Source organism: Centroberyx affinis, unplaced genomic scaffold (genome assembly GCF_046629955.1).
Source record: "Centroberyx affinis isolate AG114_WGS23_722 - 3 ecotype Tasmania unplaced genomic scaffold, CSIRO-AGI_Caff_v1 ptg000898l_1, whole genome shotgun sequence".
Classification (NCBI taxonomy): Eukaryota; Metazoa; Chordata; class Actinopteri; order Beryciformes; family Berycidae; genus Centroberyx; species Centroberyx affinis.
This window is the reverse complement of record NW_027279484.1, coordinates 168,719-193,336: the sequence shown is the minus strand read 5'-3', so window position 1 is coordinate 193,336 and position 24,618 is coordinate 168,719. Positions and strand designations below refer to the sequence as shown.

The 24,618-nt window shown below is 44.3% G+C and overlaps 1 protein-coding gene across 2 annotated transcripts; it reads left to right on the top strand.

Annotated features, from left to right (window-relative positions):
- The first annotated feature begins 9,550 nt into the window (after nt 1–9,550).
- smad1 (SMAD family member 1) lies at nt 9,551–24,618 on the top strand. Of its 2 annotated transcripts, none has more exons than XM_071521549.1 (7): nt 9,551–9,606; nt 16,167–16,781; nt 19,118–19,384; nt 19,523–19,639; nt 21,422–21,643; nt 21,948–22,204; nt 22,957–24,618. In XM_071521549.1, the coding sequence occupies exons 2-7, from the start codon at nt 16,382–16,384 to the stop codon at nt 23,098–23,100; spliced, it is 1,407 nt and encodes a 468-aa protein (XP_071377650.1). In that variant the 5' UTR covers nt 9,551–9,606; nt 16,167–16,381; the 3' UTR covers nt 23,101–24,618. The 2 variants fall into 2 exon arrangements, with proteins under 2 accessions (XP_071377650.1, XP_071377649.1); XM_071521548.1 differs by having other exon boundaries at nt 19,523–19,648.

The window sequence follows — 24,618 nt, the reverse complement described above, 5'->3', positions numbered from 1 at the left end:
ACGAGGGCGGAGGAGGGGGGAAGAGGAGACGGGTGGTGCACTTAGCTAGCTGAGAGCAACATATGACACCATGCTTACACACGAGCAAGCCCGAGTAAGTTTACTCAGGAACGAGCTGAATGGGAGTTGAAAGAGGATTATCTAATTAGGTTGGGCAGTTAAGTGAGCTTGTAATGTAAATGCCTGATCTTGTCCAAAACTCTATCAAACTTGCCCCTTCTCCCCATGACACACTCACATACACATGCACACATGTCCTGGTCACAGGGCAGCTGCAGGGATCAATTCAAGATTGGTGACATCATCACAGTGTCCGGGTCCAGTTTCAAGCGTTCCCAGAGAGCAAATGAGGAAGGAATTCCCAGGTTGGCCACTCGTATCCTACGGTTCATTTGTGGATGCTACCTGCTGTAGTTGGAACATTACCAGTAAGCCTAGGCCCAGAAAACATTTTGAAATCCTTACTACAGTTTCTGCAAGTGATTTCCATGTACAGGACTTATTTGTAACGCCGTGGCAACATTAATTTTATATAGCGTCATGATATTGGGGAAGAGCATAGGCAAGCTCACTGCCCATTGAGCACTATGTCCTATTGTTATATATTTATATGTATCCTAAAACATTTCACTAATCTCCTTTCTATAAATGTCCGCCACAGTACCACAACGACTCTCCTTACTCCATGACATTTGACCTTAAATGTCCTCACCAGTGTAATTATTTTTGCAGCAAACTAAATCAGTCATCAGCTTTGTTTGAGGAGCGGTCTATTTTTGCCCTACAGATCTGTCTTTGGAGGCCAGACCAGGAAGAGGTGATGTCATGATGGCTATCACTTACAATGCTCCAGCCAGCTCCAGATGTACAGACCCCCTTCTCTCCTGAGGTATGACCTCACCCAGGCTGTACTGGAGCAACATCTGCTTGATGATCTAGCTAGCAGGATGCAGGTTTGATCTGTTGCAACACACTGTAACACTGCAGAAAGCTTACTTGCATGATTTAGGGGAGCATATTTATGATCAGACCTCATCTAGCTATGAATGGTGTCTTTGAATAGATCAGAGACAAGGAGTCTAGTGTGAGTGTGCATGGGTTTGTGTGGAAGACTGTCATCCGTTAGATCCTCACTCTTTGAGCGCTGGAGCCCCGAAGGCCTGTGTTTGTTCTGCTCACTCCAAGGGTAATCTACCACAAGTTTCCACTGTGCAAAGGTGTTATCAACTGCAACATGTTTTCCATTTAGGAACCTCACTTCTTTTTTTTAATGATGTCTATTTTATGAAACATTTTCTGGTACAAAGTATAACACTGACATCTGAGGTCTTTGCAGTGACATCACAATTGGAACCAAATGCCTCCCCAGAGAACAATAAAAAGTTTAAAAACAAGTACATAAGGACAAAAATGTAAAATATATATATATATCATCTTCAGGGGCCTTCCACAAGTACCCTTCCCATTTCCACAGAGAAAATCTGATTGAGACAGAAGGACAGTTTGTCATAAACTGTGATTTTGCTGAGCAGAAGATACCAGTCAGTCAAAGACAGAGCGTGGACTGATTTCCATTGTTGGAGTAGTAGTCTGTGCAGTCTGGACTTATTCCACTTTAAACAAGGGAATATCTTGCAGTAGAGAAGCGTTGCCCAGAATAAACAGTCAGGGGTGGAAGGTCCCTATAATATTCCCAACACTTGCATGAATGTTAGACCAAAAGTGTAGTACCTTGGGGCAGCATCAAAGAGCATGACCAGTGTGCCTTGAGCGGGACATCTCCAACATATGGAATCATCCTTGAGCCGAGCTCTACAGAGCTTAGAAGGTGTCCAATAAAGTCTGTTCAATATTTGGAACTGGATAAGTCTGGTATTCCCTGGACATAAACCCAGAGTTGCCCAGTACACCAGACCATCATTTGTATGCAGGAACCTCATTTCTACAGGACACTGCATGTTTGTCAGACACACTTCTGACAAATGCCACAGGTTCATTATAAACAATGCTTACCTCACATCAAAGCAGCTTCTTTCACAGATTTGGGTCTGAGTAGTATGTATCTCTCCCATCACCCCTACCACCCATACCTTGGATATTCTGCTGCCCAATATGAAATATCCTGATACACAGGCTCTGTCACCTTCTTCCTCACTCTGTCTTTCACAAACTTCCAGACACCTGAACCATTATTGCTTGGACTAATAACCGTCCATGCACTTAGCATTTTGCATTGTTCTGGAACATGTAATGTCTTCCCACCATGGTGTGCTGTCAACAACCTGGAGCAGAATATGCTCAGTCACTCCGTTGTGAACTCAATATTTCAAGTTCCCAGGGGTCACCATCACCAAGAGATGTCCCGTACAATGGGACCAGAACAAGCTCAACATCTCACCCAGTCCTACTCCAATTCTACAGATCAACAATCAAAAGCATCCTCCAGTCCAGTCAGCATCTGGCTCTGCTCCACCTCCTCTTGTTCCAAGTGCCATCTCCCGCGTGATGTCAGCACAACTGAGGTGATAATTGGCTGCCAGCTGCCCTCCTTCAAGGAACTGCATGAAAACAGGGTGAAGAAAAGGGCAGGAAAGACGGTTATCAACGCTGCCCACCCAGGCAATGTCTGGGAGACAGTACCAGTGCATTGAGCCTATAACCCGTCATCTACAAAGCTGCTTTCCAAGAGTGATCACCCTTCTTAACCAGCCCTCCTGAGACTCACCCCAGTACACCCCCACAATCTCCAGACTCTTCCTCACCACTCAACAGTGCTACTGTTCTCTATACAATCATGCTATCACTATGCTTTGCGTACTTTGCCACTTTACAGCCTCGGGAATTATTATGTTCTATAACACTCAAATATCATGCTATTCACTCTTTTCAGTACAACTGGGCTTATGCTTGACTGGACACTCAACACCTTGTCAGTATGTACTGTGTTACAATGTCATTTGTTGATATGTATCTGCACCAATGCCACTAAGACCAATTTCTTGTACATTTGTATGTATTGTAGTCAGTTGATTCTTTATTGAAGTCAAGTGATTCTGATACTGATGCTGATCACTGTATCACCTGTAAAACTTAGTACTGCACAGTTAACAGTGTTATGTATGACTTGAACTGGGTGCACACAATATGTGAGATGCTATCCAGGTTCTGTGATTCTGATTTTGATATGTGCAGGAATGCGTAATCTAGTAATTTGCTTCAGGTTTTCTGCCATCGATATGTTTAAGGTGACTTCAACTGATTTTCCTTTTCAACTCCATATGAAAAAAATGCAATAACGGGGCATGTTGGCGGCTCAGTTGCCTGGGGTATGTGCCATGTGACTGTGATGTCCTGGTTTGGGTCTGGCCTGGGATCTTAGTCGCATGTCACCCCCCTCTCTCTTCCAGTCTTCCCTATCTCTCTCTACTAAGAGAGAAGCAATACCATCACACTCAACCAGGTCTACTGTTTATATTTAATTAACTTTGTTTGGTGCATATAACCAAGTAGGATCATTCGAGACTTACAGCAGTGGTTCGCACTCAAAAACACTGTCCGTAGACTAAATTACCTCTAACATCTTTTATTCAAGAGAGCGCAGGGGAGGAAAAAAGAACACAGACGTTTCGGTTCTATGTCTACCTCAGTGTGTCGTGAATAAAAGATGTTAGAGGTAATTTAGACAGTGTTTTTAAGTGAGAACCACTATCTCTCTCTATTGTCTACAGTCTGATGAAGGCAAAACTGCTCAAAGTAAAAATGAAATAACTAGTTCAGCAGGTGACAACATGCCTTTACACTACTCAGCAGCTCAGCTCAGATGGACCTTTAGTAGCACAACTTGTCAAGAAGATTTTCATTCATTAATTTTCTTTACCCACTTATTCCCTCTCAGGGTGATGAAGGGTTGGAGCCAATCCCAGCATACGTACATGGGGCAGAAGGCAGCAAAACACCCCGGTTGCCAGTCCATCACAGGGCTAATGCAGACTAGACAATCACTCACATTCATATCAATAGACAATTTAGAGTCTCCAATCCACAGTCAAGAAGTCCAATCACACTCAAGAAGATTATCCTAGGGGTGCCCTGGTGGCTCACCGAGTAGGGCATGTACCATAAGGCTCAGTCCTTCCCGCAGCGACCTGGGTTCAAATCTGGCCTGCGGTCCTTTGCTGCATGTCCTCCCCTCACACTCTCTCCCATACCTTCCTGTCTCTCTCTCACTGTAACTGTCTAATAAAATGCCAAAAATAAATCTTTAATAAAAAAAATAATAATAATAAAAAAGAAGATTATCCTATATAATATTTTCAATTTCAAATCAAGTTTATGATAGGGTCCTCATACTTCTTCCTTATACTTCTTCAAATAACGATCATGGTGAGAGAATGGCATTCAAATACCATTAACTGCAAAATGCAGTAGTAGGACGAAAAGGCACTTCTTTACTGGATAAACCACAGAGCTTCTGAGAATGCACCTGTAAAGTGGGGGACAGCTGGCCAAGATACAGGTGCACTGTCATGTGTCCAGCCATGAACAAGCCTCAGCAGTTGGTTGAAGTTCAACGTGTCACCACCCCCTTGTACAAAATGCGCCGCAACAGCTTTGACTGACAGCTGTGCTATCTACGGTCGACAGTCCCATCTAACAAGTGACTGTGGCAGCTGCTGTTAGATCCCTCCCAAGACTCGAACCCTGCTACTCCACACAGAACCTGGGGAGGGGAGCAGGGCAGACCACCCTCCACACCGAGCCCAGGGGATCTCTTTGCTGGGGGTGAAGAGAATCGGGGGTGTGGAAGGCAGGGGGTTTAGACACAGTCCACAAGGGAGTCTCATTTTACACAGTGGGTTTAGATTAGAAATAGCTCATTGTCTGCTGAGAGGGCCAGTGATCAAATCTCTCAAGGGTGTGTGAAGAGCTGTGAGAACGATCAAGCGAGTGTGTGTGTGTGAGAGTGAGAGACAGTGAGAGAGTGTCAGACAAGGTGTCTCTAAGTGTGACTTAATCATTAGTCTGCGTCTGTATCTACATGAATGTGTTTGTGATAACTACTCAATGAACCGCTCCGCACCCCATGTAAAGGGACATATCTTGACCTCAAAATAACCACTGATAGACAAAGCAATCAGCGAGTAGCTGTGTACTTAAGGTAGTGTCACCCTCTGTGTTATCCTATTGGTGCATTCCCTGTCTCTATGCAGTGTGCAGAGAGGGCGGAAGGGGTAAACCGAGAGCCCTTGGAGACGGCATTCAAATATTACCACCCCAGACATTATTTCTAGAAGGACTTGCGAAAAGCCGCGTCAAGCGAGGCGCCCGTTTGAAATGTGAGCCGGCCTGATGCGCTGCCACCATGCCTCGCGTTACTGCAAAAACTCGATGGGCCTGCCAAGAGACCTCTGATGGCACTCGGGGGCCAAATGAATTGCATGTGTGAGGGAGCGTCATCTAAACACATGTGTGTCAGTCATCGTTAAGCATTTCAACCCCGTGCTAATTCATGGAAGTCTATGGAGCTATGCTGTAATGAATCCTAACCCTTGAGGTCTACTCTTCCTTAGTCTGGCTAGAGACAGGCAGGGCTCCAGGGTTTGTAAATGGCTCCCGCTCTTTGTGAACCCTGACCTAATAGGACCTACTACTAAGTGAATCAAACATTAATGTCCTGCCCACACATGCTAGTCAACATATTGGCCTCTTTCTTGTCCTGTTTTGGGTCTGCTTTGAGTGTTGATGAGTTCATTTGTACGTAGAAGTAGAAAAATATCTGACTATTTCAAGAGCCTGATCTCTTCTTTTTGATTAAGCAATCTGCCCCTCCTGATCTCCTGTATGGCTTCTGCATTGGATAGTAGCACATCAAGTACTGTGGTAGAAATGTTGAGGCTACAGAATCAGAAATAAATGGGTTGAGATATGAGCTCATGCTGCTGTGATTGCAATGTGCATGAATGGTGCACCAAAAGAGATCATTTTGTGCTTTGTGCTTATGATTAGAAGGCAAATGGTGGGAGATGAGCGGCTAACAGTTGGGTAGAAAGGTACACAAACCAATTGCTATAAAGCTTAGTGATATACTGTATATGTTATACTTATTATAATCCAATCATGGCTGATGCTGACACTGGCCTATATGTTGAGTTTATCCCAATATGGATTAGGTCAGGAGTCAAAAATGTTAGGTCCAATGAGGCATTTTGTCTCATTTCAGTTTGGATATGTTGAAGATAGGCTGACCTTGGCTACAGTCTTGCAATGTGCTTGGATGCATTTTATATAATGGAGTTGGAAATCACATAGACATGATGATAGCTCCCCATGCCTAGCCATGGCTCTGCTGGCTTGAGCTTCATGGGTTGCTTGCCCCAAGTCTCTCAGGCCCGGCTGACCTGGGATTGGATCCTCTTTCAGTCACTCATGAAGTGACATGAACTGCACAAGGGACTGTGCTGGAAAGCAGAGAGACGGGAAGGAGCTGACCTCTGTACTGGCCTCCTCTCTTCTCCATCAGTGGCTGCTATCCCGCTGTGTGATGGCTTAACAATGGGAATTGTCATCTAAACTGCATCCACATTCAGCTCTTACCACTACAAAGCATGGGCAGTCTGAGCACAGAGAATGACAACAACCTCTGTTTGAACACACTATTTCTGTCTCTTATTACTGTCAGTATTACCAATAGACCTATACCAATATAGCAATATTGAATTTTCAATGTCAATAATCAAAGTGGGATATGGCTAACAAAGTATCAGGTGTCAGAGCTATTTTAAATCATTGAATCTCATATGTTACTACAACGAGGAAGCGGGCCTCTCCGTGTGAATATTGCAAATATTTGCATTGTGTCTGCTTCCTTTGCTGACTAATTCAGGCCAGAATCCACTCTGGAACTGCAGTGAGACCAGCACAGAGAAGACGGCTGACACTCTCCCTCTGAAACAGCCAAGTAATCAAATTTGCCAAAAAATTTGATTACTTTGTTTGGTTTTGATTACTTTGGTTTTGGTCTAATGTGAGCATCTGTAAGATCTTGTCTCACCCTCTGTTCCAGTGGTTCCCAAAGCGGGGTCTGGGGACCGTCAGGCTTCCAGGAGGGGATTTCCAGGGTCCCTGAAAGAATGAGTAACAGTTTAATTTCAGTATTATTTCACTCCCTAGAAGTTTGCACAATGACAGAATGTATAAGGGTGACTGTTTATTTCTCTGTCCTCACTGTTACCTCCCCAACTACTATGCTGTTCTGTATGAAGGCATATCTAACAGCAAAAAGCCTCTCAGATGGGGCTCCCTTGGACAAAATGTTCCTTTTGAAAAAGAACTGTAGTAATAGAGGGATGCTGTACAAATGTCACAGTAAAACTATAGGTCTCTATTGGAATATTACAGGACTACTACACTATTATTATAGTGATACCATAGGAGATAAAACAGTGCCATAAAATATGATAAGGTCACTATAAACTCACTATTCAAACACTGCAAGTCCCTATGGGAATATTATAGGGATATAAATGTGCGTGTTCTAATGTGCAGCTCTCTCTCTCTCGCTCTTTGTTTTTTTTTAAGGGGGGAGGGGTTCAAATGTAAAAAGTTTGGGGACCCTTCCCTCTATTTCTACTCATTATCATCATCATCATCATCGCCGCCCTCCCTGCCTCCCTCCCTCCCCTGATCACACTGTTTTCCCAGATTTCACATTCACGTGCAGCTCGCTCCCGCCTCACTCAGACATTCTGTCGCCAGCGCCGTGACGTCACCTGCGCCAGGAGCCTCCTCCACTCTGAACGGTTTTCCTCCGCCTGTCTTCAGGATAATCTAGTCCCCCGCCGACCCCTTCTATCAAACTTGGCCGTCGCAGCGCTGAACTTGACAAATGAACTCTTAAATAACTGAAAATATTAAACGAGGCTTGTAGTAGATTTGTAGGATTTTCTCCATGCGTTTTTGTCCATGTTAAATAATTGCAGTTCTTCCTAACTTGGCAAACCTTAATGAGAAATCACTATAATATTCGTGTAATATTTCCTATAGGGATTTATAGCGTGCTCAATAATGAGTTTATAGTGGGTTAATTGTAGGCTACTTTATGGTGTTTGTTAACCTCCTCCAGGATTTTCTGTGGTATATTTTTTATGTATATAGCTGCATGATATTTTACATGTTTACAGTGACTTTTGTATTGCAGCCTATCCTTCTAAAAAGTGCTATGGTATTAATATAGTTCCCTTTTGTAAGGGGAAAATGATGTAAGCCTATTCACTTTTGTTTTGGCAGGTTTAATAAAAATATTTGCATCATAGAATATTCTGGATTCTACTTAATTTTGAATAGTATTTCTCCATCACATCAACTTTTGTGTAAGATAGGACTGATTAGGTTCTCACATCTGAGAAGAGGAAATTACACTTTGTGTTCCTGTCCTCTGCTGCTGCCCTGAAGGCTATTTTCATGCATTAGCATGCAATATTAATGAGATGGTTTGAAGAACTGTTGAAGTTTCACTCTTGACAGTGCAAAATTATGCCAGTACCCAACACAGATAGCCTGCTACATGCAGAGGTATGTGTTATAGGCTGTGTGCATGAAGGTATTGTCTTGAGGTGAGAATCTGAGATGACGGCATGTGTGAGCATGCTCCTGTGCTTACCCTTCTCTTAGACACTTTTGTTCTCCTGACAACATAAATAGTGCTTATCATATCACAATCAAAGCAAGGGGAACTGAGAGGCAAGCTTAACACAGTGCAGTTCAGGAGTTCACCATCAGATAAACCACAGCCAAGAAGAGTTCCCTGTCTGTCAGTTATAACTACTGCAAGAGGTCACTGGCCCAGTTTGGAGAATCAGTATAGAGCTGTTTTGTTTCAGTGCCGAGGGGTGATGTGACCTAAAACCAGCCGATGTATGGTGACGCATTATTTGAAAGAAAGAAAAAAAGAAAGAAGGAAAGAGGCATTTCCTGCAAACTAAAGGTTACACATGAGGTCAAATAATCAACTAATTTGTAGGCTGAATTTATACCTCATGTATAAATTTATACCTCATTTATACCTTATACCCAACCTTTGTCTTTTCAAGGCCCCCATATAGGCATGCTTAGATCAATGATACTCACTTATTAAAGGTTTTGTCTCATGGACCCCCATCTAAGAGGATTGCTGTTGTATCTCTGTACTGTGAGTAGGTTGGAAACCACACTGGAGAGAGCAAAACCCCTATTATCTTCTTCCTCTCTAAAAGTATCACCAAGTGATACTTTTTGAACATGGTTTCACCCCTCAACAGGCAAGTTGTAACAACAAAAAACACTCCCGAGACTCTAAAAGAAACCCTCCACCGGTGAGCTTCTTTAAACTTAACGAAAAGACCGCATTGTTTCACAGTTACATAATCCATTTCCACACACTGAATGAAGATGTTAGATGTGTAAAAAGTAGGTCTTGTTATTGTCGGACTGCATCCCGCGGCGTGATACTGGCGCTCAGCGGAGGGTGAGACGGCTCCGCGACTCACTGACGCCAGGCCAAGCAGACCCAAGACAGGCAGCTGTATGAGAGCACATAGGAGGAGGGAGACTCAAAGCTGCACAAAAAAGGTAGGCCTACTGTAAACTTTTTTTTTCCTATATGCAAAATGAAAAGTACCGCTTCTTCACTTGTATTTACACCCTTCTAGTTTGCATGACTCTATTCGTAAGAAAAGTAGATTCAAACGATTCAACTGAACAGTCTGGCACTTGGCAGCTTCAAACTTTTTTTCCCGTAACTATCAGATTGGTAACAGAGTTGCAAATGTAGGCAAACTGAAACTTGAAGTAATCATTTTTCGTTTAGGTGTAAACTGATTGCTTTTGCGATGTGTTAGCAACTTGGCTCCTTTGAAAAAGAACCATAGTAGCTAATCTTATAATACATTTTACAAGGATATTGTACAAATAGCTAAACTACAAGTCTCTATAGGAATATGTTAGACATAGGCTAGCCTAGAACAGGACTGTTATAGTGATATTACAGGGGATAAAAATACCATAAATGCGATATGATCACTATAAACTCACTACTGAGTAGTCACTCACTACACAGACACGCTATGAGTGCCTATAGGGATATCATAGTGATTTTTAATTAGGGATTAAATGTTATTATACATTGTCCAATAGTATATTGAGTTTATTAAGCTACAGGTTTACAGGCACTGTATTGCAGATCATTTATTTGTAGATTGATGGATGGTGATTTTGTTTCATACAGTAGATGGCATGATTTATTGTTCACTCATCATATTTTGAAGTCATTGATAAGAGTTTATTGGATGAGGAAGAATGTATGCAGTAAGCTATACTACTCTACACTGGTTACCAACATCCACATGCCATCTCCTTACCAACAGCATCATCTTAACATTTTCTCAGTTGTATTGTCTTATGGCTGTAAATCTACTGAGGCTATCATCTGCACTACTGTGCGTCAGTGTAGCATAAATGTGTGTGGTTTTATGCACAATTATGTCAATGAGTTTATGAATTTGTGTGTGTGTATGAGAGCGAGAGAGAGAGAGCGAGAGAGAGAGAGAGAGAGAGAGACCTACAGCAGCTAAGGCTAGACCTCCTGACATTATTGAAGATGACATATCAGATTACCCAAAGGACGGGAATTTGTCCTTGTCCGTGATTTACTTCAATTGTTTTATCATCCTGCATGCTCAATATATGCAGCTTTAAATTCTGTTTGAAAAATAAACCAATGTTTGTTTTGTTTTTTTATGGAATTGAAATGACATGGTTAGTTTCACGTTAACTTCAATATATCAAATGCACATGTGATTATCTGATGCTATTATCAGGTTCAGTTGTATTCCTTCTGTGTAAGGCATTGTTAAGCGAAATGCAAACGGCAAAACATGGCAGGAGCAAACATTTTGTGGCTTGTTGTCCCACCCCTATTGTAAACATACTTTATTTACCTTGCACCATGTATAAAACCCTATATAGCAATATTGTTTTGAGCTGAAGACAGAACTATTACAGTGTTATTACAATAGTTTTAATTAAAAGTATTCAGGTATTGCCCAGATTTATCTTGTGACAATATATCACATCACAGCACAAAAACGCTCAGCTACAACGTGTAAATATAGGTTATGCACATTCCTCTGGTTCCAAAGAGTCAGTCACAACAGAACTGAGCGATGTCAGTCTCAGAAAACCCTTCTGTCTGTCCGTACGGCCCAGACACCCTCGCCTGCCATGTGTTGGGGTGAGGTGTCCGCCCCTAACACAACACTAACCCAACACTGAGTGCCAAGCATGGTTGGGATAGCTGCTTGAAACCCCATGTGTTCGCTAGTTATGTCTGTGGTCGTGTGTGGACTGGTCTGTCTGGGTACATACACAATCTGATCCCAGTTCAGCTTCTGAAGCCCTTCAAAGTCATTGCTCGCACCCTAAGGGGCTGGATGTTACCGACCGCAGTTTGGTTGTGACAGGCTTTCCAGTGTTTTTCTGTGTGTTTCCAGTCCCGCAGCCCGTCCATGTCACGCTCTAAGTGGTGTGAAAGCTAGATTTCACTCATAGACGCGCTCATACAGCAGCTTAATCTTTACTAGGTCATTGCTGTATGCGTGGTGTGGTGTTTGTGAGGAAAAGTGACCCCATGGAGTTTAAGGAGCCTCCCGGGTCAATGCCATGTCTAGTCACTAAGGGCAACACCTCATGTCTGACTGTGGTTATTTCAAGCCCAGCTCATAGACTATTGTGTGAGACTGGAGGCTTGAGCGACTGCGGTAAAACGCTACATTTGCCACATTGGCCACTGGTTTGGCTGTATTTAGCTCATTTTTACTTATTCAATCAAATGACGTAGAACTTTTTTTTATTCTTGAAAAGATGCTGCCCTGGAAAAGCTGTGCCACTGCTGCATTGCTGTGAAAAAGCACATATTCCATCCCTTAGTGTCACTATTTACTCAGGAATGACCCTTGAAAACACTTTTGTGAGAAGTGCTTGGTTAAGAGAGTGTGTCTGTATCTGTGTGTGTTTGTGTGTGTGTGTGCCCCCTCCCTTCTCTCTCTCTGACACACACACACACACACATATACAGTCTGTCTTAAAAATCTCTGGCTTTGCCGTCACTTTCGCTTTCTCCCTCTCCCTCTCTGCATCATTCCCCCTCTCTGCCTCTCCCCCCCCTCTCTCTCTCCCTCTCTCTTTATCTATCACCCTCTCTCTGCCTCCACTCCTCTGTTTATAGCCAGTGACTCCATTGAGCGGGGGCTAATGGAGGCCCCATCCAGGGCCCTGCTGATAAATAATGTAGCTTCTTTATAATGCTCCGTCCCCGGGGAGGGTCCAGAGAGCATCATTACTGCCTCCTCATCCTACACAGCCCAGTCCTAAATTGATTAACAGACACTGGAGCAGTGCAAAATGATCCATGGGGCTAGTGTAGTGGCTAACAGCTCGCACCAGGTGGGTCAAACCCTCCGCCTGTCAATGTCGCATGATCCCACTCTATGCTCCCATTAGCCTCAGCCTCCGTCGCTGTAACAAGCTACCTCTACCTAACGCAATAGGCTAGTGGGAGAATTGCACGGGCTCAGCTGCGGGGAATGTCAGAGTGATTTTTATGGAGTTCTTGTGTAAATGACGGTGTGTGTTTCAGCTTTAACGGGGAGGGGAGCAGTGGGCGAGTCCACCGGAGGCATCTGTTGAGCTTCATAGACTGTAAGACAAACGAGGGTGATGAGTGTGTTGGCTAAAAGTTTGATGACTGCATAGAGATGTTCGACACATGGAAAGGATGTTGATATATTTAACTCACGGTCAGTAAAAAGGATTATCATAGGATCAATGAATCAGTGTGTGACCAATAGAGGCTTAATCTACAGCGATACAGGCCTAGTATGAGAGTTTTCCAAGTTGATTTAATGTGGGCTGAGATTTTCCATGAAGGGTTTTTTTTTTGCCGTTGGATTAGATCTGATAAAGATTTGTTAGATTCAATGCAGGTTACTGGGCTTTGGGATACTGGCTCTGAAACCACCTGTATGGGAACATCAGTCCTATCCTTGAAGGTGGAAATTTCAGGGAATAGTTTGGAAAAGCCACACAAACATCCCAGTCTATACATAGGTATAGGGCCAGGGAGGCAGGCCGGCGCCGTCATATTTTGACTGCTTCACAGGCAACTCTAAACTAGCATTGTCTAAAGAACCGTCAACACAAAACCATCTCAGCCCCTTTAAGTAAGCATGTGGTCAAGCCAGCGGTCAGATATTATGGATTGTCAGTTTTGGAAATACCCAAGAGAGATATGGTCTCCAGCTGCAGCGGGATGACAGTAGAGGATTGTGAAGCCTGCTCCAGATGTTCCAGCGCGTACTTTTCTGGAATTCTCCATCTGAATTGGATTAAAGGCCGTCTCTCTGCAGCTAGTCCTGAACGTGTGCCGATAGGGCCGGCTGTCACAGAGTGGCCGTCAAAGCAGGACTGTGGCTTTCTTCTGGGTTAGGACCCTGGTACCAAGGTAGTCTTCTGTCTCTGATATAAGCTGTATTGCAACGCTGCATGCTCAGTTCTAAAGTACATCTAATTGCTCTATGTGCAGATCTGCTGAGTCAGTTTGGCGTCAGACACTGTGACATGGCCACAATGCAGCAATGCATCAGCTGTCAGACTGAGATTTCCAAGTAATACTCCGGAAAACTCTTGTGATGATCGTTTATTCAGCGCTAAATCGTATCAAAATCCAGCGAATCGGTTGATTTATTATAAGAACACAAAACCAAGCAGCAATAACAGGAGTACAAAGGTTCATCCTCTCAGTTAACATCACAGAAATCCAACTACTTTGATGCTCAAACAGGCGGGAACAGAGACCGCACCCATGACATTTCTGACCCATCCTCCACTCTAGCACTTCTACTACCAAAGGAGAGAGGAGTGTAAGAGGTGTGTGAGATAGAGAAAGAAAGAGAATCAGTTAAGGAAACTGCCATTTTCTCTCCCACCCTGCACCTGTGGAGAGACCTGCCGGCCTCAGCAGAAGGAAGTGATGTCGCTGCTGTGCCGGCGATGACAGAAATGAAGAAATAATTACACAGCCTGTTTCCTGCCTCCCTCATGGTGGGACAATACACAGCGAGGTGGCAGTGGGGAGCGACGCCTGAGGCACAAAGGATATCTGCATTCAAATATGTTTCCCTTGATGTCTCTCTCTCTCCCTCCATGTCGCACTCACTATCTCTCTCTGTCGCTCTCTCCCTCTTTCTCACACACAGACACACAAACACACACAGACACACCCTAGTCCACCCGTGTGTCCCCTCCCTCCCCTGTTAGCAGTTCAGCCCTCACTTTTTAGATTAGCCAATGTGATTCGGGCGGCTAAGCTAAATATAGGTGCAACTTGCAGCTTTCCTGTCAGTGTGGTTGGCAATAGTAGGCTTCCAATGCCTCCACAACACACACACACACACACACACACACACACACACACACACCATGTGTTGTAAACAGCACCTGTTCTCATCAAACTTGTCTGCCCGTTTGTCAGTATGATGCAGCCTACACATACAGTAGCTGACAAAGATAGAAATGGCTATTCATCCCATAATCTGAAGGGCCAAGAATAACTTTGGAGCGAGCCAAGCAGAGTCTTCCTGATGTATTTGTTCCTGCTCGTAGGAAATCCAATATACTGCTGTATTTACTGTCAGCGAGTGATGCATCCTCACCCTGAGTCAGTCGGGATAAAAAGGAGGTGGATTTCTGACACACTGTTTGTTTGTACGCGTATGCACAGCCGAACCTCAGCCACAACAAAATTTTTATCTCCCTAATTGCATACAGAATAGCTTGAAAAGAAGGTGGAACTGCGAGAGCTTAATGCCCTCTTGTTTCCCCCTTTAAAAGCGAGAATGCGTGTACCTCCTGGCTACTGAATGGCTCCTGTGGGACCCCGGTGAATGGGCACATTTATCCTGAGGTCCACATGTACTTCCTTTTTTATTGTCCCAGACGTTGCCAGATTCCTGCTCAAACCCGTGTTTGTTGCTGGTGTTGATGCTTTACAGAACATTCACCTCAGCAGGCTGCTCGCTGAAGCTCTCCCTCCTTTGAAAGACGGCCTCAGCAGCACTAACTTCAAATTGTTTTCAAATCTCAGATATAGAGTTGTCAGTGTAACCCTTCCTCCACTGTGTGCGTGTTTGTGTGAGAGAAGGAGGGAGGGAGAGAGATTTCTCTGATCTACAATTAGAAGTCAAATCCGTCAAATTGGCAGTTTAACCCATCCTCCGCTCTAGCAGTTCTACTACCAACAATATGGGGGGGAGAGTTAGACATGTTAGCTGCAATACAGCTATGAAATGGAAGGTAAAATGGACAGAGAGGCAGAGTTTGGATTCTACATGTTTCTGCTAATTGTTTTTTTGCCTCAGCATCTACTACAACCACTTCTCATTTGAACTGCTCAAGAGTTACATTTCCTATCAGGTGAATCAGGTGTTAAGGTGTTGTGGTGTTTCATCCCTGTATACTGTTTAATCTGTCTTGTTACTGTGTTGTATTTTTGTGACCTGCCAAGGGACTACAGATGCAAATTAGCTTAAAGCTATAATCTGGTATAGTGCATCAAATGGCAACATTTATGTTTTAACTGTACATTGTCCCTTTTAAATAAATTAAAATTGATTGATTGATTAAACTTGTCGGCCAGATTCCTCAACAGTCCTTCATATAGGTTGCGTTGGGCTGTGTACGTTAAGTTGCTCTAAGTGACATTAGTGAGTGGTGGTAATGTGACAAGCCATATGGACAGGGAGCTATCTAGAGAATGCCTGGTTGGGGCTGACGCTCACAGGAGGGCGTCAGTTGTGACTCCTCTGCCGCTGCCGATTCCCAGAAGCCATAACAGAGTGACATCACCGCTCATCCTCGTCCGCCTCGTCGAGGGTTGTTCCGCCTGTGTGCTGATGAGACATCAGTGCTAATGAAGCAGAAGGGGCAGAGTTGAGCGTCCACCACAGTTGCTCAAACTGTGCTAGAGAGAGGGCAAAGGAACTAGGAGCTGTGCAAAAAGTTTTTTAAATCTCTATTGGAAAAGATTTTTACATGTCTCTTACTTTTCTAACCTACTTCTCCATCTCTTCTGATAGGTGGATTTAGAGAGGCCCTAATCCGAAGCCGTGGAAATTGAGGATTATCAGGAAACCAGAAGGACAAACAACCGCGCCAACAACATCTTACCCTTTCCCCTCTGAAACTGGACTATCCCCCACCCCTTGCTCACACTTCCCTCAGTGTTTCTGCCCTTTGAACGCCTGTCAGAGGAAAAAAAAAAAAGAGAGGAGAGGAGGGAGGCTTGTCCAACATGAACGTCACCTCGCTCTTCTCCTTCACCAGCCCAGCGGTCAAGCGGCTCCTGGGTTGGAAGCAGGGCGACGAGGAGGAGAAATGGGCGGAAAAGGCCGTGGACGCTCTGGTGAAGAAACTGAAAAAGAAGAAGGGGGCCATGGAGGAGCTGGAGAGGGCTCTCAGCTGCCCCGGTCAGCCCAGTAACTGTGTGACCATCCCTCGCTCCCTGGACGGCCGGCTGCAGGTGTCCCACAGGAAGGGTCTGCCCCATGTCATCTACTGCCGGGTGTGGCGCTGGCCCGACCTGCAGTCCCACCATGAGCTGAAGGCCCTGGAGTGCTGCGAGTACCCGTTCGGCTCCAAACAGAAGGATGTGTGTATCAACCCCTACCACTACAAAAGAGTGGACAGTCCAGGTGAGCCGCAATATGGTCCAGAATTTATCCCACAGTGGTTGAAACAGTGTGATATTAAGTTATTTCATATGTAAAATTAGACTCTATAGAAAGCATTTACGCATTAGTGCTAAAATGGAATCAGCGATCTAATGACTAATGATTAATTCTCGGAGCCTGTAGGGCATTAACCTCGAAGTTCATGCCTTTTCCTTTCCGGTAATTGCTTCTGCAGATGTTCACTCCTTTTACTCCTCCATCTTTTATATCCTCCTGCAAGGGGTTTATCTGTTTGAATTGACACACCTTTGATTCACAAGGCTGATGCGGTGCAGGAGTTTGACCAGTGTGTATATGCATGAGTTTATGTTTTTGGGTTTGTGTGTGTGTGTGTGTTAGAGAGAGAGGGAGGAGAGAAGACTGGGTGCTAAATCCAGAGTCTAGAGATGTTAGTTTACTTTGAAAGGGTAGATGCAAGGCAAATCAAACGCACTCTTTTGCCTCTTTTCTACTAAGCAGAAAATGAGGGTCAGCTGACAAGATAGAAACAGCTGTCCGCAGGGTGCTAGAGAAAGGGGTTGAGTGTGTGTGTGTGTGTGTGTGTGTGTGTGTGTGTGTGTGTGTGTGTGTTCATGTGTGTGCAGAGCAGGAAATTCCAGCCGGGGGAGAATGAGGGCTTTGTTTTGGGCATGCTCTGTGCTGCTGGCCAGAGCTCACTTATACACACACACCCACACACATTTATCCGTACACACACACACACACACTCACACACGCACACACAGTTCCACAGACGCACATACATACACAGTCATGCATACATACACAGTTTCTCTGAGGATGACTGGGAGAGGAAGCCAGTCACCCACACACAATGGGAGGAAAGAGCGGTTGCCTGCCTCGCACACTTTTGTTTTAGCAGCGGGTGGAAGGCAGAGGGCTAAGGTGATCCAACCCCAGAACACCTGTCTGTCCACACTGCCCCCCCACCCCCCACCCCCACCCCCTCCCACGCTCCTACACACACTCACACACATCCTGTCAATCTCCCCTCACCATCCGACCAAACAACACAGCTGACAGGCCGCTTCTGCACAGTTACAACCTTTAAATAAACTGATGCATTGAAGCATTGGCTTACTGCAGCTTACGTGGGCTACCTGTAGGAACACTGACAGCAGCGCAGGGCCCCCTTCTAAAATTTCAGCACAAACTTTATTTATCCGCACAGGTATTTATAGACACAAGTGGAGCATATCTCTGTGGTTTGTATCTGCTGCACCTGAATGGCCCTCACATTGCGTATCAGCCAGGATATTTGCCCCAAGTGATGAATTCCTCCAGAAAGGCTCACCTCAGAGATGTTTTTTCAGAGCAGAATGTCTGGGAGTCGGGGCCAAATACTGCTTGCTAAAACCAACAGGCTGGAAGCTGACATTTCAAAAATGCAGGGACATCTGCGCTCGGCGAGCAGAATGACGGATAGAGCCAGATAGCAAGATGGAGAGAGATTTCTTTATTATGCCGTAATCAAAGAACTCGATCCTTATTGAGTTTGCGTGCATGTGTTTTGCGTGTGTTTGTGCACATGCTCATGCTTGCCCGTGGGAGTTAATAGTGTTAACTAGACTCTGGGAGCTTACTGACTCAAAGAGAGAGCTAACCCCACCCGAACGATCATCGCCCGTGGGGTTAAACATTACATCAGAATGGAGAGAAAAAGGCTGTGTTGCAGTTCTTTGAAAGTAAGTAGACCAACTATAAAAAAAATGTGTGCAGTGAGAGCTTTAAAAGCCGCACTGTCGCATTAATGGAGTATTGTTTGACTAGTGGACAATTTCATTTGACTTCATTTAAGGATATCTAAATGTAACCTCCCTTCACGTTCAAGTTCATGTCTTGATTGGCCTGAGAATATTGCTGATGTGTCTAATAGGGCTGAAAGACACTGACAAAAATTCAAATTACGATTATTTGACAGAATATTGCAGTCTTGATTTAAACTGTGATTCATAGTTTTTCTCATCATAGTTTTTTTCGGGCTTTAAAATGTAAAATTGTTTAAAGAAAAGTAATTTTGTAGATGTCAGTGTGCAGGATTTACTGAGTTTGAGTATGATGAAATGTTTTCACCAATATTGTAGGCCTACTAGATTCATGGACTAAAAATTACCCGGAGCACTAAAATACTTTGTTTAGAAATCCATTTTAATCTTAAGCAATTAAGTGCATCATCTGTGATTTGGAAACGGCAGAAGTTCATATTGTGATTTTGTTTTTGTTTTTCGATTAATTGTTCAGCTCTAGTATCTAAGCTCTTTCAGTTACGACCTGTATGTCCTCCTCTCTCTCCTCAGTGCTGCCTCCTGTGTTGGTACCTAGGAACAGCGAGTTCAACGCCAAGCATACGATGTTGCCTCGCTTCCGCAATCCTCTTCAACAGAACGAGCCGCACATGCCCCAGAATGCCACCTTCCCAGAATCCTTTGCCCAGGCCAACACAATGCCCTTCCCTCATTCGCCGGGCAACAGCTACCCAAACTCGCCCGGGAGCGGCAGCAGCAGCGCCACCTTCCCTCATTCTCCAACCAGCTCCGACCCCGGCAGTCCATTCCAAATGCCAGGTAAGACTTTGATGTGACAGTGAACTAGCTCCTCCTGTACCTGCGTGACTTCCTCCTCTTTCCTCCATACTCAACAGCAGAACTCTCTTCTCTCCTCTCTCCTCTTCCCTCTTCCCTCTTCCCTCCTTCCCGATGCAGAGACGCCCCCTCCAGCCTACATGCCCCCAGAGGAGCAGATGACTCAGGACTGCCCCCAGCCTATGGACACCAACCTCCTGGCTCCGCCCTTGCCTATAGAGAGTAACAACAGGCCAGGTATCCATGGTGATATTAACAGACACACACACACCCCTGGTTTAATTTCTCCCACGGCAGCATCGCTCGCCTGTGCTCGCTGTGATATCATCCACATAGAGCTGTCCGCACCTGCTCCCCTTGTGCTGCAGGTGCAAAGATTTCTGGGAACTGTTTTGAATCTGTTTCTGCTGTTGCAGTCACAAGTTTAAGCACACGTGCTTCCAAATACAAATGGAAAAATTTCAGTTGAGTTGGTAGACCGTATCTTGTCTGATGCAGTTGTGGACAACAGGAGCGTGGAAGGGATTTGCTTTGGTTACAGCAAGGCGCTGTCTATGGGTGCAACCCCAGGGGAAGTTCAAAGCCTCAGCCAATTAAGACGGGTCTCATAGCAGCTTTTATGAGCCCTGTAAAACCTGGGGCTTATGTCATCTCCGCTGGTGGTAATGACTTGAACCTCGTTAACCATCAGCTTCACTAATTACCTCCAACTTCCAGATCTGAAATGTGCTGCAATAATTGCTGCTATCTCGGCGTTGTGGTTTTGACAGGCTTTACCTCACACATCCGAACAGTGCATTCATGAATATGTAATAAACCGTACAAAGGACATGTATTGGATGATTGTATAGTCTTTATACTCACTGTAGGGATAAGAAGGGCCACACAAATAATACAAAATATGTCCTGTGATATCTCTGAAAGCCTATTGTGGTCCAAAAGTCCATCAAATATGTCTTCTCTTAATTTGCTTTATTCAAGCACTGGTCTTAATCATGTGCAACTGATGCTTTCAGTCTGAATTGGATAGACTCTTGTTGGTTTGGCAAGGTGAGCAAACCCACATGAGGTTGTAATGTAGAGCAGATCTCTGTCCTTTGTGTCACATACTGACTGATTTGACGCTTGCATTTTTCAGAAAACTAGCAAGAGGGGGGGGGGCTGCTCTAATACACTGTGGGGGCGATTTCAATTAAATTAGTTTAGATTAAATTAGAATCTCATGTTACATCGGAATACAAAGCTGCACTTACAGACCCTCAGTCTCTCCACACCTGACCCCACTGAAGCTTTCTATTTATTATCACCATGCAGTCAAGGCCCAGAGATTGGAACACCATCCCACCCACGCACAGTGACAGCAGTGGCGGGAAGAGCTGTTGAAATGCGTGCTGCAAGTGGGAGTTTGGGGAGTTTTTAAGTTCTTTTCCACAAGCTGCATCCTGTGCACGGGAGTGGGTTTCCATTGTAGGCCGCTTCTGGGAACAGGGCAGACAAAACACACCTGCTAGCCAGTGCCACGCTACAGAGGAAGTTTGGGAGAAGTATGCGCTTAGATAAACATGATTTATTCCTCCCCCAGAGAGGGTGAGGCCAGCTGGCACCGGCTCACCCGAGATACCAGGCACAGAGCGCATGGGCCAGGCACCTTCTATTGACTGCCTGCCTGCTCAATAAAGGCTGGCACACAGACCGCAGACAATCTGGAGGAGTTCACCATAAGATTGGTCTGCATTGATTTTGGTCAGGGTAAATGTATACAAATGTAGCCAGCGGGTCCTATATGTGTATTCAAATAATTGTTATGGGCTACAGGGGACGATTTGGAAGAATTAGTTTTTGCGGATTAATAAAATCTACAGCTGAGCCTCAGCAGGCATCTATTGCTCCTGACAATTTATCTTAGGCGGCTTTAAGATCAAACACATAAATAAATATGTGTGTGTGTGTGTGTGTGCATGAGAGTTGCATTGTTGCATTATCTCACCCCTGTAACCTATTGATGTGTTTCCTGTGCAGATGTGCAGCCCGTGGCCTATGAGGAACCGAAGCACTGGTGCTCCATTGTTTACTACGAGCTCAACAACCGCGTCGGGGAGGCGTTCCAGGCTTCCTCCACCAGCGTGCTCGTCGACGGCTTCACAGACCCCTCCAACAACCGCAACCGCTTCTGCCTCGGCCTGCTCTCCAACGTCAACCGCAACTCCACCATCGAGAACACCCGGCGGCACATTGGCAAAGGTGCGGTAGGCGAGGCCCGTCGATGGCTGCAGAGCACAGACGAGACGAGATCAATGCACGTCGTCAATAGATGTTAGGGATTGGGATTAAGAGGCGTACGGGACAGTAACAACAAACTGAGTGAACATTTTAGTCTATTGATTTTAGATTTACCACATTGATGATTTGTGGTCGTTAGTTGTTTTCATGAAAGTGCCAGACGAGGCAGACAGAGAGCAGGATGTGGAAGAGCTCTAACCTCCACTGCTGCCCCAGATGGCCAGCGCGTGTATAAATCCCCCTATCCTCTTCCGTTTCCTCCCAGGTGTCCATCTGTATTATGTCGGCGGGGAGGTGTATGCAGAATGCCTGAGTGATAGCAGTATCTTCGTCCAGAGTCGCAACTGTAACTACCACCACGGGTTCCATCCCACGACCGTGTGCAAGATCCCCAGCGGCTGCAGCCTGAAGATTTTCAACAACCAGGAGTTTGCCGAGCTGCTGGCCCAGTCCGTCAACCACGGCTTTGAGGCCGTCTACGAGCTCACCAAGATGTGCACCATCCGCATGAGCTTCGTCAAGGTAACCTGATCGGATGAAAGAAGCTTACAGATGAGGAGGGCAGAAATATACAGTACTTGTTAGGGATGGGACAACATATCGAAATTCAATATATTGCAATACAAAAATGTGACACTTCGTGGGGCAGAAAAATGAATTGCAGCATTAGCTACATACAGATTCAGATTCAGATTTATTTTCGCCAGGTACATATGCAGATATGAGGAATTTAGCTTGGTGCATTGGTGTGGTGCAAATAGCAAACAGACAAAACAAAACAATAAAACAATAACAGTAAAGTGGCATCCAGTGCAATATACAGACACAAGCAATAGACAAAAGGCAATAAGCATATATTCAAGCAGTACTATTAGCAGTAAAAAAAAAAACAGAATAGCACTAGAAAATATGAATTTATATAAAATATTAAAATTTACAAAACTATTCTGCTGTAGTAATCACAAATGAGATGACTTGCCCATCACTTCTCAAGCTCTCCATCCGATTATATTATTTTCACTTTGTAATGACATTTTTAAATTGCTGTTTACATTCTAGCAAGCCAATGCCATCACTAGAAAGATCTGTGGCTCAGAAATAAACATAATTCTGCACAGTCATACTACATTGTTATTGAACTTTTATTTATTACATCATATTGTGGTTGTATCAAATCATGAACGCCAGATCGCTTATCGAATTGTCCCGTCCCTAATACTTGTGTTCAGACTCTTATACGATAATCTAAAATGACATGTTTTTACATGTTCCAGGGCTGGGGTGCAGAGTACCACCGCCAGGATGTGACCAGCACGCCTTGCTGGATTGAGATCCATCTGCACGGCCCGCTGCAGTGGTTGGACAAGGTGCTAACCCAGATGGGCTCGCCCCACAACCCCATCTCCTCCGTCTCCTAGACTAAACTGTCCTCAGCCCCGTGGCTGTCCACACCCCAGCATTTTGGTTCAAGTAGCGAGAACAGGAGTTAGCTGGTCCGAGATTGGCGTGTGCTTTAGCCAATCTGCTTTTTCCAATAATTGATAGAGGTTTTGGCTGAAGAACAAGCTGATCTGGGACCAGTTGGGTTGGGCAGGTTGCTGTATGGGTTGGTTTGTACTCTACTTGAAGGATGTCTGAATTGGGCACATTTACAGACTGGGAGAGGGGTAAGCAAAGTGAGCGTGATGCAACTGGAAGATACTTGATCTTTGTGACCAACTGTAATAATTAGACCATCACACTCATCATGACGCAAGTATCCTCCCTGATCTTGCTCCCACAGTTTCTCTTTTTCATTATTCTATTGTTCCCTCTCATACCTAGTTTGCATCTTAGTATTCCCTCGGAAGTCCAGATTTACATGTGTCGTTACAATGATTACGGGACATTCCAGGTCGCCTAAATTGCAGTTGCCTGCTAGATCTGACTGTGCCTGCTGTCTGCTGCCTGACTGCAATGGGGTCGGCATGAAATGTACTAAAGGACGTGTGCAGAATTAGCAGGGGCTTGGAGGATGACCAGTATGACTGAAAATTTTAAATCATCTCCAGACACTGAGATCAGGATGATTAAATGTCTCCCAGAAGTGTTCTTTTTTTAGGTCTGGCAAAATAAATTGAAGCAGTAAAAATCAAAATGAAATCCCATATCACAAATCTTGAAATATAACAGGAGGGCAAAATTAGGGAGAGTCTGAGAGTTTTCGAGTGGGGTTTAGTGTGGGGCATGGCACTAAAAGGGCATTTTCAGAAAAAGACTAATGTTTAAATGTTGCTCATCTTGTGTTACACTCGTGTTCAACTGAATTTTAAGAAAAAAAGAATAGTGTTTAGGTATATTCACCATTAGAGTACGTGCTGTGCAGTCTGGTTTTGCAAAGCGTAGTTTGGTTAGTGTAGTGTTACACATTTAAGGCTGGTAGCTGAAAATGACACCGAGCAGAGGCAAATACAAGTGCAGTTCAGTTTGTCCCTTGCTGTATATGCTACAGCAAAATAAAACGTGTCAAATACAGAGTCACATTGAGGATATAAATATTTCAGTGGCTGTGCTTCATTCTCTTATTACATTGACTCAGCAAAACTTGCTAAAAGACTGTTAGGGAAAAAAAAACATGTTTTTGCCTGAGCATTCAAAATTTTAAAATTGTTGACTGAAAAAAGGGTAGCTATCAGTTACTGATGGTCCTAATATGATTTTTTTTTTTATAAAATGCAGATTTTGCCATTCAATTCTTTTATGCTTTGAGCAATCCTATTTGCTATTAAACTGTTATATTCTTTATATTCTTTTTGTATTTTTGAACATGTTTTCTGTTTCATTTGTCTGCACTTTCACACATTGCCTCTTTGTTTTGTTTTTCTTTTTTTTTCCTGTTTTTGCTCAGTAGAACTCCCAGAAAAGCAGTTTTATTCCATGAATATCAAGTCTCTACT